The 14,155-nt window shown below is 36.7% G+C and overlaps 1 protein-coding gene across 8 annotated transcripts in view; it reads right to left on the bottom strand.

The window, feature by feature from the left end:
- DNTT (DNA nucleotidylexotransferase) overlaps positions 1 to 14,155 on the bottom strand; it is a 151,795-nt gene that overhangs the window by 84,329 nt on the left and 53,311 nt on the right. For 7 of the 8 annotated variants that reach the window (XM_071812024.1, XM_071812022.1, XM_071812029.1 and 4 more), the window contains one exon: positions 4,418 to 4,592. The exons of the other annotated variant lie outside the window; for it this stretch is intronic. In XM_071812024.1, coding sequence (XP_071668125.1) covers positions 4,418 to 4,465 — 48 coding nt within the window. In that variant the 5' untranslated portion in view covers positions 4,466 to 4,592. The remainder of the gene's footprint in view (positions 1 to 4,417; positions 4,593 to 14,155) is intronic. 8 annotated transcript variants of the gene reach the window in all.

Below are 14,155 nucleotides of genomic sequence, written 5' to 3'. Positions count from 1 at the left end.
TGTCAGCAAATATATTTGACATTTTTTCTTAATCAGCAATAGTCATGTTTTTAATTAACAGGACTTGATTATATATAACAGAAGAAACTTTGGCTAGAAATCAACAGCAAAAATGTCTAGCAAGCAGTAATTGCTACAGCCTGATTTTTAGGGAATATAACAGTGCCTGCATGAGAACTACAGGGATTATCTATCATCAGCAGAACATAAGAACAAGGTTGATATTGCTTTTTGGTGGGAAGAACAGATGGGATATAGTCATTTGTACAGATTATGAGACAAACCTAAAGATTCATCCAGTAGCAATTACAGTCTAGAACAGGCAATCCTGCAAACTCACACTACCTCAAAATAACTTGTAGTGCTGGGGAGAAACAACTATGGAGATGAGAAAAATGTAAGCATTACAATTCCTTTTTTTGCAGATAACTCCACTACATTAGAATGAAATTATGGTACACTGCACAGGGGCAACTACTGAAAAAATATCCAGATGTGTAGGCCACTTAACTGCTGGAGCTAATCAGAGCTTGTAACTCACATCCAGGCTGAAGTAGCAATGAATGTCACTGCCACTTCTTCACAATGACATTTTCCACAGGAAAATCAGCCTGTACCACTAGCATCAGTTTGTAGAGCAGAGAGCCTTAGTTGCAGAACTGATCTTATAGGCGATTACTTCACTCTTTGTCAAACTATATTTTTTTAATACACGAAGAAGTATAATGACATAGGGAAATAACAAAGAGAGAGAGAAAATGGAGCAGCAGGGCATAAGGTGTGTGGATTCTAGAAACTGCATCAGGCCACATTATTCAACAGCCAGCAGCTTTGTAAAGTCCAGACAGCATTGATCAAATAATAAATTCTGCTGATATCCAGCATTTTATGAAGAGAAGGCATCCAGTTTATAAGTTTCATTTTATTTTCTAGGAAACTTTGACTTGTCAGTATGAAGGATTTCTTCCATTAGAGTCTCTCTCTTTCATGAGGCAACAGAGTGAGACACTCTGGAAAATGTTAAATATGAGTTGCCTGTCACATAATACAGCAAGGGATCAAAAGATACAACACTTCCTTTTCCTAATATGAAGGAAAATCTTTTGCTCAAGGAAATAAATCTCTTTTCCTAAAAAAACCCAACCAACCAACAAACCTAACTAACTAACTAACAATTTTTGGGTTCTGACTGAGGAAAAATCAGAAGAGATGCAGACACAGCAGAGTTCCTAAGGCTGCTGAGGATACCAACCCACTTATGGTTTTCTTCCTTTATTTTTATCCCTCTGAAATCTTCCCGTCTGCCTCTTTCTTTGCCATTACCCAGGAAAGAGCACTACTTTCTAGCATGTGGAGGTGCCCTTATATACATATTAACATCCATGTACTGCTATTGTCCAGAATACCCATCTGCTTGTGGTGGGAAATGTGTCTCTGGATGAAAGCATTCATTTGCCATAGAAATATTTGGATTTCCCTTTAAAGCGGATGTTTAGCTACCACACTTCCATAGCCTAATAAATTAGATTATGGCTATTAACTACAAAAGTCAACTGTTACCAAATGAATCAATAACAACTCAGACCATCTTAGATCTGGTCACCCGACCTTTCATACTCTATAAATCAATAATATCGGAGCATCTCTCGGATCATTCACAACCACAGAAAGATGTACTTTGGTGACAGTGGTAATTAATATGTTAGCTAATGATCTGTAACTCTGACTTTATTCCCCTTGTTTCGCATGGACAAGGACCTTTCTTTTTAGTAATACATTAAAACAAGCATCGTGAATGAAGAACAACCTTCCAAATAGGCCACTGTAAGATCTGAAAAATGAAATCTTACTGCTGTTGATAATAGTCGGAATTCTAACACCAACCTACATGTAGATGAGATTTCACCGACACCATTCCTCCACTGCAATTAACTCCTTTTAGCTCAAAGGCTTCATGATGTAGCCAGAGTTCAAGATTTGTTAATTTACTTTCACTTTGCATTTTACAAGATTGACATAATGGATCAAATTTGTCTTCAGTGAAACTCCAATTAAATTACATTATGTATGAGATTGGTGTGGTACTTAAAAAGAAAATTAACCTTTGCTTCAATACTTTCTTATTTCTCAAGGCAGAAAAAAAAAATCATACGCACATTGCAACAAGAAAAATTATTTGTAAATTTGCCGTACTTCTAGAATCCTTTCTCTTCCTTCCTTCTTTGCTTTAAAAAAAAAAAAAAAATTAGTTACTTTAGAGCCATTACATAATTAAGACTGTTCTTAACTATAAGCATTAAAGCTAAAAGTACAACAGTCACTTGCTTATTGCATTCTACATTCATTAGCATGAAAACTTTATGTTTCAACAGAAACAGACGCTCTGACTTGCAGAGTCAGTATCAAGTATAATAATTATCTCCTGGCATTGTTGCTACTTTTTTTTCAGAAGTTTCTGCTCCAGCAGTATTCCAAATGGACTTTTATATATAAAAGAAAACAAGGGCAGTCCAACTTGCAGTAGTCTGCTCATTGATTAAAAAAAAACAAAAACAAAACCACACCAAAACAATGTGGTAAGCTTCAGCATCATTTGAGAAATTTTGGAGAAAGACAACGGCATTTCTTACCCTTGAAATTTTAAAAAAAAAAAAAATATATATATATATATATTTATATTTATATATAGATATCTCTCTATACATCTATGAAAAGATACTTTGAGATATCTGAATCTATAGGTCTTTAAGCAGTGTTGAAATTGAGAACGTATATAAAGGGTAATGTGGTTTACTTTTAATCCTGATGTAAAACTCTCGGCAAACTTGACAGGATTTTACCCATGTTTTGAATTTATTTCTTGTTTAGAGAACAGCTTTGCATTCCCAATATCTGTATCTTTTTTGACCTGTTTGCCTACATAATGCAGTAGTTACAAGGTTTACAGGTTTTTCCCATTTTGCATTTTCTTTGGTCTATTCTCCCTCCAGCAGATTTCACTGAAAATATTATAAATACGCCACAAAAATATTTCATTGGAAGGAGTGCAAATATAAACACATATTCTGTCACAGAATTATGCTGAGTCTGAGAGCGACAGCTCCATCTGGTGTATTCATTCCTTGCCCCCAAAGTGTTATTAAACAGTAATTCTTATACATAAAATCCTGAAAAACAGTTTCTGGCAATAAAAGATGACTGAAAAAATTAATCAGGAGCTACAGTTTTTCTTGGGGAAGGGCGAAATTTATGAATCATCCTTCATAACCTAAACATCACAATGAAGAAGCAGTAAACAGTGCAACACTGTTGTTAAATAATCAGGCAGCCTCTGACTCTCAGGAAGCTACACACTGGGGATCCTGCTGTGGTCCCACTGCTGGTGGGTTTCCCAGTTACTGTTTTGCACAGTTCACACAGAGCGTAACCTAGACACTCAGAAATCAGCAGCAATTCCACCCTTCACTCCAGAGCGCTTTAGCTCAGACTTGCAATTCTCTTGATGCACCAGTGCACATTAAATCCACCACCGTGAGGCCCAAGCACTGAGGCTCAAGCATGTGCAGAACATGGGAATGGGTTTGTCCTGCCACATCGCAGGGTCTGTTTCACGGGCACAGCAGCATGGGCTGTCTTTGCACTGGGCACAGCACACTCGGGCATCCCTACCACACCCTCATCACCTACAGTCTGTACTGGGCATGTTGAATACCACTGCTTCACACCACACTCCAACTTGATAAATTAGCACATAATTTTGTCAAATACAGACCAGAAGAAAATATATTATCATCCATTGTTTCAAGGTCAAACACCATTCACCAAATAATCAGCCTGCCATTCACAATGACCTCTCACTTACAGCTCCCATTGAGAGATAATACAATACGATAAAACCTTTTTTTTTTTCTTAGCACAGCTGTACTTGGTGGTTGCATTTGACAGACTGCAACAGCCTTCATTTCACAGGTCCTTCAAGGGCCCAGCAGTTAGCCAATCACTTCCAAAGGCAAATGTTTTAATATTTTTTGTACTGTTTTAAAGAGGCAAATTTGTCCATCAGGAGCCCATTAAAACACTCTGTCCTCAGTGGAAACTTTACCATGATGTTGAAGTATTTGTGGAAATGCCACAAGTACCACAACAACAATAAATGCTTCACTAATGGATATCTCCCCTTTTATAGCAGCCTTTTTTTCCCTTTTACAAATGATGTATATTACCAGTTTGTAACACATGATGACATAGTATCTTAGCATTTTTAAAACTGCGTCAATTACCCATGTGAACTTTAGTGAAAAAAGTTTTTAAATTTAAAATATTATATCACAAATATATAATTTTTTAGATTTAAAACAAACAAACATAGTTATTAATTTTGAATGTCACTGTATTTACACTGAGGGATCTGTCTTACCATGAGACGATACTTCATTTCTGAATCAACTGGTCTTCCCGCTTCCATGCAGGCTGTGAACCAGGAGATATCCAGCAGTTCAAACCTGGAGCTGTCACCCACAGCCTGTCCTCTCAGCCAGTCCAGCACCTCCAAGTAAGAGTTATTCTCAGCCACAATATGAGTGACGGAGTCACTGTCAAGAAGTACACACAAAGTCGTTTTCTTATTTTCCTGAACCCAACTGTACACAGATACAGAGTTGCTATTTCTATACTTACTTACCATGCACTTCCTGAAAATTGTCATATATACTGTACGTTAGGATGTGGGAAGCAGTTGTGTTTTCATATCACAATGTATCTATCCCTGTCATTGAATCTGCTTTAAGATTTTAGCCTGACAGTTCCTCTAAGTGCAGCATTTTCTCTCTTTCTTTCAGTATTTCCTATCACACATTTCTTTACAACTCTGAAAATATTTGGCTTGCACGAGAAGTACCATAATGAAAAGGTTGCTTTAGAATACTTGACAGCCCCTTCCCAATTTTCCTGATCAATTAATGAAAGCTTTACAGTATTCAAAAGCCTGTTAGCAATATTTCTTTAAACTTCACAGCTAGCAACATCTTTCTGTAAATTTAACTTTTCTGTATTTACATTAAGCTCTTTACATATGGCATTGTCAAATATTTGTCACTTAAATCTTATGAATTATGTACTCCATATAAAGACCATTTCCTCGCTAATAAGAAGCCAGTCTCTTACAAAATTGAAATCCTAGTTTACTGAATGTAAAATTAACAGATTGAGTAATTATTCAATAGATTATATAGTGTACACCGTTTAAAAATACAGTAGCATAAAGGTAATTACACTAAATTGGGGTTGATGTACTGGAATAACATTGGAAAGAATCCCATGATAGTTCATGATTAAAAAGGCACAGTTCTGCACCTTCCACAAAAAACAAGGGACAAGGACAAAGTTACATTTCAAGAATGAATTACATACAAACTTAGGATGATCTCTAAATTTCTACCTTGCCTTACCTCACCCCTCCACAAGTTCAGGAAACTACTAACTTGGTAGGAAAATTTGAGTGGTTCCTAGCATTCCCCCTTGGCATACACTGCAGGAGGGTGCTGTCACCCACAAGAACAACAGATAAAGGAAGAAACTCTTCATTTTCATTAAACCCGAAGAGCCTCAGTATCTCTGAAATAAATGCCAAAATTAACTGATATCAGTCAACAGATTCCTTAACTTCTTGGGGAAAAGGCAGAGACAGACAGTGTCATTATTTGGCTTAGTTTTCCTAGAAATAAGCCTAGAATTGGAATATAAATTGTCTTGATGGCAGCCACTTCCATTTGCAAACCTCTGTAGCCTCCTGCTAGCTCATGCTGCTGACAGCCTTGTGCAGATACAGTAAATTTCGCACAGATCTGACAGATTGCTTTGTAGTCCTTCTGTAAGACCTGGAGAAGTTAGGCCACCAACATGTCCAGGCAGACAGGGCACCACTGGTAGAGACAGCTGGTTAGTATGAACTTCAGACATGATGTGTGCTAACCGTTAAAGGCAGACTGCACAACTTTTCAAAGCAAATTACTTTCCAGGAGATGAACAAAACCCCTTGGCCTAATTCATACAAGTAATCACTGAGTCCATTAAATCACAATGACAAATACTTCAGTCACCCCATAGAAAACTGCTACCACATAACTCGCCACTACATTAGATGTACTACCGGGTGTTTTAAAAAGATGGACCAAATTGCTGTGTAACTGCAATTATTATTTGGGTCTATCTTTTTGAAACATCCTGTATATTTGGAAAGGTATTGAATGTACTATACTTCAGAAATATGAAAAGTGTCATTGTATAGCACAAATTTTCTCCCACATTGTGAAACTTGTGGAGCAGAGTCCATTAAAAAATAAATTTTAAAAAATCCTAATTTATTTTAATCTAAAAGATTACAAATCTAGGTTAGATGAACCTCCATGAAATAAAATACTATCAGTTTTAGTATTACTTAACCCTGCTAGGTTGTACTCCAATGAAGTTGTCACATCATTACTTGAAGCGGGGCGGGGGGGGGGGCGGAAATCAGTTAGAGACATATAACTTCTTCTTCCTGTGGTTTATGTCACTTTATATAAAATATTCATATGCAGCATATTTGTACCAAGCTGCAGATCTGGGAACTTTGCCATCACTATGCTCACAGCAGCAGTTTAGCTGCTGTGCACCGGTTTCCTCTGTTACCTGTACAGCTGTGCTTTTTTCTTGGCAAAGAACATAACCAATTTAGCATTTCCCCTGGAATTTTCAAAAACAAAAATCAACAGTTAAATAGTTCTGTCTTATCCAGTAGCAGCTAAGTTGAAATGAAACTTAACACCTGCCTTGCATACAATTTATAGAAAGGCTGAGATACTGGCAATAAATACCTGTGTGTAAAAGCAGCCGAGATAAAGCCTCTGCTCAGTCCTCAATGTACTGTTAATGTAGGATTCAGAACAGTTCAGTTCACTTTTTTTCCCCTAAGAATTCAATTAGTTTTGTATCAGACACTAATTGCCCACTTCTGTTCAATACCTGTTAGAATCTTGCTTTACAAGTTATTTCATCCTCCCTTCTTCCTCAGGCTTTCAAAGCTGATGGGATTGAAAAATCTGTGGAAATGAGCTTTTATAGGGAGGACCCAGTTGTATACTATCTGCATACAGATGCAGAGAAATGATCAATACTTGATTTTCTTCCAGTTTTTCAGAGAACATACAAAATGATGAAGCTTTTGGAAAACTGCATAATGACATAACCAGCACTCATGAAAAGCGTTATTTGGAGGAAGGCTTCCTTCAAAACAGGTTGGCTTATTGAAACACCACCAGACAAATCTGCAGTTGCAGTATATTTTCAGCCTGAAATGCCATATCTGTGGTATTTTATTCTTAGGTTTTTTTTCAGTGCTCTTCCAGATTCTACTAACGTGTCAGCCAGTAACCTTGAGACTCACATCAGTGTATTACTCACAGGAAGATTAAATACTGGAATACCAGAGATGTTCTAGAGAAATGCCCCTCTCAATCCATCATAGTTTCCATTCTTGCATATTTAATTATTTTTTTCATTTCAGAAATTAGCCATTAAGCTTAACGTAAACTTAACCTGACTTCAAGGGCAAAATAAACAATGGCTGATTTAGATCAGTTAAAGACATGATCCATTGATTCCAGTGAGACTATACAAAAGCGTAGAAACATATCCTGTGGAAAACATTTCCAAGTTCACACATAACATTTTTTATTTTCCATGTGAAAAGTAGTACATTGAAAAATGCAGACAAATTAAAACTGACAGACTTAAGATAAATCAGAAGCATAGATTTTAGAGGTTAAAAGAATACAAATTTTGCTAATATTTGTGATCTGCCTGATTTCTGTGCAGAAGACAATAGAAATGAACTATGCTTGAGGAACACCCACTGAAATCCTGAAGCTCCTTTATAGCGGGTAGAGCAATGTATATCCACTAAATATATAAGTAAAAACTTCAGCCGCAGTCTATTTGTATGACTGCATTTATTAAATTAGAATGCTTCTAGCAGGATTACTACATTTCATTTCTACACATATAAACATTTTCCTACCTTAGCTCACTTTCTACTCTGAAACCTTTTCTTCTTGCCAGATCCATCAAAAACATCCTTCTGCTCATTCCCATCTTCCTCTGCATAATAAATATGACAAACTTATTGAACTTTATGTCATAACTGCAGGAAAGATTTGGGGAATGCATCCCTTTCTGTCTCTTCCTCTGGGAGAACACAGCTGGAGCTCTGATCCTATCCATGATGCAAGGCAGAAGTGCTTTCACTTGGGTAAAAGGGAGATAACATGCTTTCTGCCAGGCAGCAGCTGTATTTAATGTCACCAGCCACTGAAGTAATTTTCTTCTGTTGCCCCTCTGAAATCAAAAACAGGTGCTACACAAGCAGAAACATCACTTGCTTTCAAACAGCTGGGACTAAATGCACAGAACTACTCCAGACAGGTGCAAATACACTTTCTTTCTTTAGAACAACCATTACCCATAAAGACTTTATCCAAATACTAATATTCAATGCAAAATTATCTCAAAATATCAACCATGACTTCAGCTGGTTCAATGACCCAGTTCCATCTTTTCCAAATCTCACTCTTCCAAATTGCAGGGTATATTAATTCATTAATTCATTAAAAAAAAAAAAAAAAAAACCACCTCCTCTTATTCCTCTTATTATTACTAGGAACTATGTCTGTCCTGGTTTTGTTAAAAAACAAGTTTCTCTTTCAGTGAAAGCTAAAGCTTTCATATAAGCTGCATTTTCCTGGAGAACCAGATACATGTTTTGGCAAACATAGCAATGGAATGCCAAGTTATTGATAAGCATGGATGCACCTCTCGTGAGAGGGGCAACGAGAAACAGGTGACCAAGAAACTGACCAACTGTATATAACATTCCATTCACATTAATGCTTCATGTAAAAATGGGAGATCACGAAGACCTCGTCCTTCTTTTTTCCTTTTGCTTATGGCCGACATTAGGAGAGGACCTTGCTGGTTGTCACTGTGAACTGAGGCCTAGTGACAGACTGAATCCAGCTCAGAGCTGGGCTGCAGAGTCCCATCCAGGACTTCGGGTGCCAGCTCTGCAGTTGTTGAGACTTTCAAGATTGGTTTTGTATATTTTGCATTATTTTCTCTATTCTTATTAGTAGCATTAGTAAAACATTTTTAATTTTTCCAACTCTCTTCTCTCTGTCCTTCTTTCCCTCCCGATCGTCTGTCCTGAGGGCGAAGTGGGGGAGAGGGAGGGGCAAGAGGGGAAAGCGGGGGGAGGTTAACAATACATCTGCCAGGGTTTTATTGTCATCCTGCAATCACAACCCTCAACAACGTCTTAAAACACAACTAAATAACAGTATGTAAATATGTTGTAGAATAGCCTGTCCACTTGCTTCTTCTATCTAATTAATTTGATTTTATAAGGAGAGTTTGTGGGGTTTTTTTAAGAGAGCAAACAAAAAACAAGCTTTAGAAATTAGATTTACAATAAAATAAATCCTTTGCTGTTTTGATACCATGGCAATGAAAAACAAAGCATTAGAGATGTGTGCATTGCCAGTATTGCTTTCTTTTTGCCCTGGAATGTACTGCTCTCTGTGGCAGGTACAGTAGAGAAAAGGTAACTATCTTCCTGCTTTTAAGCACCCATTGATCTCCAAAACCACTACAGAGGAGATTATGGAGGCTATGCACCATATTCTCCTAGAGGATGGGGCATTGGTCATCAGAGAACTACACTAAAATTAGTTGTGGACATTGTGTTGGATCCAGTCAGGTATCACCCTGAATTTCCATCAGAGCAAAGTGAGGGCAAAGAACCAGGTTTACAGTACGTGCATCTTTTTCAGCACAAATCTACTTCAGTTGTGAATGTCCCCATTTCCATGTCAAGTTGGACTTTTAATTTTAGTGTAGCAGAGAATTTGGATTTTACCAGTCCTTCAGAATGTGTCAAGAACATTATATCTTGCAATTCTCATTCCTCATGTTCGGGAGAGGAAGCAAGGTGGAAAAGTCCTGCCTGAATCAGATCTATCAATTTTACTTTCAGTCATTTTTATCACAGATAGATATACAACCTGAGTTACAGAAAAAATGAGTGAAAACCCATTTTCTGCAATTATGGCCATGAGTTTAAAATAAAATTATAAAAGTATTACTGAAGTTTTCACAGCCCTATAGCTCTTGCTTCTTCAACTGTATTACCTGCCACAGATATAAAGAAACAGTTTTCATCAGAATAGAAACCAACCATCAAAAATTAATATAGAGCTTTTAGCTCTAGGGTCTTCCTGAGGCCATGAAGAAAATACATACATAGTTCAGTACATTGACTAGACACCATTTATTTCTTCCCTCACTTAAGGATAACCCAGAAGCCAAAATATCTATTCCTCTTTCTGATTCATAACGTCAAAATTGTCAAAATAAATCATTTCAAGGTTATTTTGAAATTATATAAGATATTTTCATAGGAACTGGAAAATGGACAAGCAGACTTTAAGAAGCTTAAGCAAAAGAATAGCAGCAAGGGAGAGAAAAAATATTAATAGTGATGAGTCTGGCATTAAGGCTGAGCAATATGTTTCAGTTGTTCCATGTCTGGTTTCCAGACTACCAATGAACCAGCGAATACTGGCCATCTCCCTGTTTACAGCCTTCCTAGGCTGGCAAAGCACTTTATCTCAAGCCCTACAAGGAATAATGTATTTGAGAACAGATTCTTTACATATGTTAAACAACGTCTTATTTTAGGATATAATTAATTCAGGGCTCTCAAACATGTATATGTAATTTCCCCTAGTGTAACATCAAGATGCTCAGTGCCAGTAAAATCATTCTGGCATGAAAAACATAAGTTATTATTCCTTTGTGTTACTGTAATAACTCTTGAGCCAGATTTTCAAGCCTATTTAGGTGCCAAAAACTACAAATAGAGGCCTACTGGGATTTTCAAAATATCTAAGCAACCTAGCCATCCGGCTCCTTTGGAAATCAATTTCTGGCTTTGAACCTAGTGCAAAGAGATTTTCTCTGTCTAATAAGTGCAGTATAATATTATGAAAAGGTATCTGCCGATGATGCAATTTTATTAAACACACTTTCTAAAATTAACAGGATTTCCATATCCCAGATGAGTCAATAACCTAGTCTCCTACAACACTACATTATAATATTTTTGACAGCAACACAGAAAGTAGAAAATGCATTAGGGAGAGAGCAAATACAGCAGAGAAAAAGCATGTCTCATTTATGACAAAGTATCTTGTTATCTGCATTGTGACACCACGCAGAATAACCTTAGCCTCCACCATGTATTAGTGGCCTAAAATCACATACATTTGCAGAAATTTTTTCCCTCTCAGTAGAGTCTCCTGGAGTTCAGAGTCATTCACATCCCTAGGGGGAAATCTAGAACAAGATTCCATGTTCTGATGTTCTTGCTGGGGATCATTTTTGTGCACAGATTAAGAAAGATATATATATAAACGTTGATGGTCATTTAAACAGTTGTCTTTGATCAGTCATGGTGTCTGTGCCAACAAGAGCATCCCAAGCAGTCCTCAAGCAGCATCTAGTGCAGGTCTCAGCCTGAAGCCCAAAGTACTGCTCTGGCTTCAAAGGGGGGTTTCCTCAGGAGGAAAAGTGCAAGAACACACAATTTCTGGAAAGGACAGTTTAGGTCCTTTGAATTTCAGTATTCATACATGCTTTCCCTGCACCTTCTTGATTATTGTCAGATAGTCTTTTAGTGCCCTGCTTTCATGTGAACTACATCGTAAATATTTTATAAAATGTTACTTGCCCATTTTATATAGCTTCCCTGTGAAGAGCAGTGAAAGGTGCTTTTAATACACAGCCACAGTATGCTAACCTTCAGAGAAAGCATCTCTCAAGTACCATCGTAAAACTAGAGAAGTGATTGTTTGGATACTTATTTATTTATTTATTTCACATAGGATTAACAGCATTTCATGCAGTATTGTTTCACAAGGATTAATTTCTCTTAGTTTATTCATTTTAAAGTCTTTGGTGATTAAGCATTTTCCAATTAACAATTTCATGGACATTTAAAACTCCTTCTGATATTTGGGTTTGTCCAGATATTGCCATGACTTTGATTTTGATAAAATTCTGGCCTTCTTGGCTGCTAAACACTCCCCTTTGCTGTTGATACCTGTTCTACCAATCTCTCCATTCCTAAAAGTAATATGGCAGGTGTTTTTCCTGGTTTTAGTAAAAATTTTGGGAAATCCAATTATATTTAAGTTATAACATAGAATTTTTCAATATTTGTACTAGTTACACTTAGTCAATGCCTACACTTGAAAGATGTACATATAGCAAAATATTTAAGAACTTTCTTTGGTGAAATTTTGTCTCTTACAAACAAGTATGGGCTTTGTTTCAATCATTTTATTTATTTGTTTTACTTCAATCTTCTGCTTCACTTGTCACCTGGGAGCTATATGGACTCATGAAGGCCTTGAGTTTGTCTTTAATTCTATATTACATGGAAATTTTTTATTATTGTTTAGTAGGTAAACAACAAGCTTAATATCTTACAATTCCATTGGACAAAAGGGATCAGTATCTGGAATTCCTGGACACTGCTACCTGCACCAGAAAACCTTGTTTGAAAACATGCTGAATCTATTCCTTCAGTCCCTATATTTTTCCTCATAAACCAATATATAAATTCTGACAAAATGAGCATAGTAAGCCAATCTGGCTAGCCTACAAATAAAGAAACAGAACATCATTTGATCCCAGTTTTTTGAATAAGTGTATTATATCCTGGAAATGTTCAGATAAAATTAAAAATCAATTCTCCCTCATCTCTTTTGGCACTTATACTCTTTGAACTACTGGAACTTTTCAGAGGGTAACAAATACACATGCTTGAGTTACATCAAAAATTATAAACTCCATTAAATACCCAGATGACCAAGAATTCTGAAAAACTGATCAATTGATAGTATGCTTTTAATGTGTTTACTTGGCTGTATCATGGCATTTGGCAGGTAAGATAAAGTAGGCTTAGAGAGCATATGAAATCTTATAGTTGCTGTCATCAAGTCTACGACATTTCTGATGTATATGGCCTGAATAGCTGCTTATCTTCCACTCCCTCCCCACCTGTCCCCCAAAACTGGAGATGAAAATATGAATAAGACTGTATTTAGCAACATCTCTCAAAAACTGCCCACACAGAAATCATACCAAGAGCTGACAGCTTCTTCACCTGATTGTATATACAGCTAGTATGGAAAGGGTTTGTTCTTCTAAGCCTTTTCTGAGGAAACTAGGGAAGAGCGATATCACAGTGCTGAATAATAAAACACAGCAGAAGAGTTCGTCCTTACAGAATGGGGAAAAGTAATTTGCAACAAATCCTAGCAGGAAATAATTCCTACCCACATCAATATGCCTATATTCCCTGGAAACTATTATTTTCAGTCTTTCTTCAGTTTCTGTGTTCAGAAACAAAGCTTACAATTGCTCCCTTTGGTTACTCTACTAATGGTAGCTGCTGCTCCTTGTTGGGATTGTTATTGGACTATTCTTTGATTTTTTGTGCTGGTGCATCAATGGTTTTCTTTATACTGTAGTCTCATGAGAGCCTTGTTAACCTCTCAGCAACAAGCAGAGACATATCTACATAATCCCATCAATATACATGGTCAGGCATGTCCTTTGACAGTTATCCATCTCTTCCAAACACAGTTTACAAAAGTAAGGCTCTCTGGATGTTGAGTACCATCTATTTAGACTCACATTCATCTCATTGCCAGTATCAAGGTTGCATGGCCTATGTTTAGGCAGCTGAGAAGAGTATTTCTCTCAATGATGAATAAATAAAATTCCTGTGGACACTGCAGAAACTTCTTATATAAAAAGATAATACCAGTAATCAATACACTGTAATATAAAAATCCTTATTCTGATACCTTCATTCTCTCATAAAGAATCCTTATTTCCTCCCTCACTCCTCTAGTAAGACACTGCTAATATAACAGCTAATTTGATCATGTATCTTCTTTTAATTAGTTATTACAATAATTACTAGTGGTAGAATTGACGCATCTTGCAGTAACACTGCAAATGCAGTTCTAGACCTGTTTACATTACAGAATAT

The sequence above is a fragment of the Patagioenas fasciata genome, chromosome 8 (assembly GCF_037038585.1).
Source record: "Patagioenas fasciata isolate bPatFas1 chromosome 8, bPatFas1.hap1, whole genome shotgun sequence".
Lineage (NCBI taxonomy): Eukaryota > Metazoa > Chordata > Aves > Columbiformes > Columbidae > Patagioenas > Patagioenas fasciata.
The sequence above is the reverse complement of the archived record's forward strand: the minus strand, read 5'-3'. Positions and strand labels throughout refer to the sequence as shown.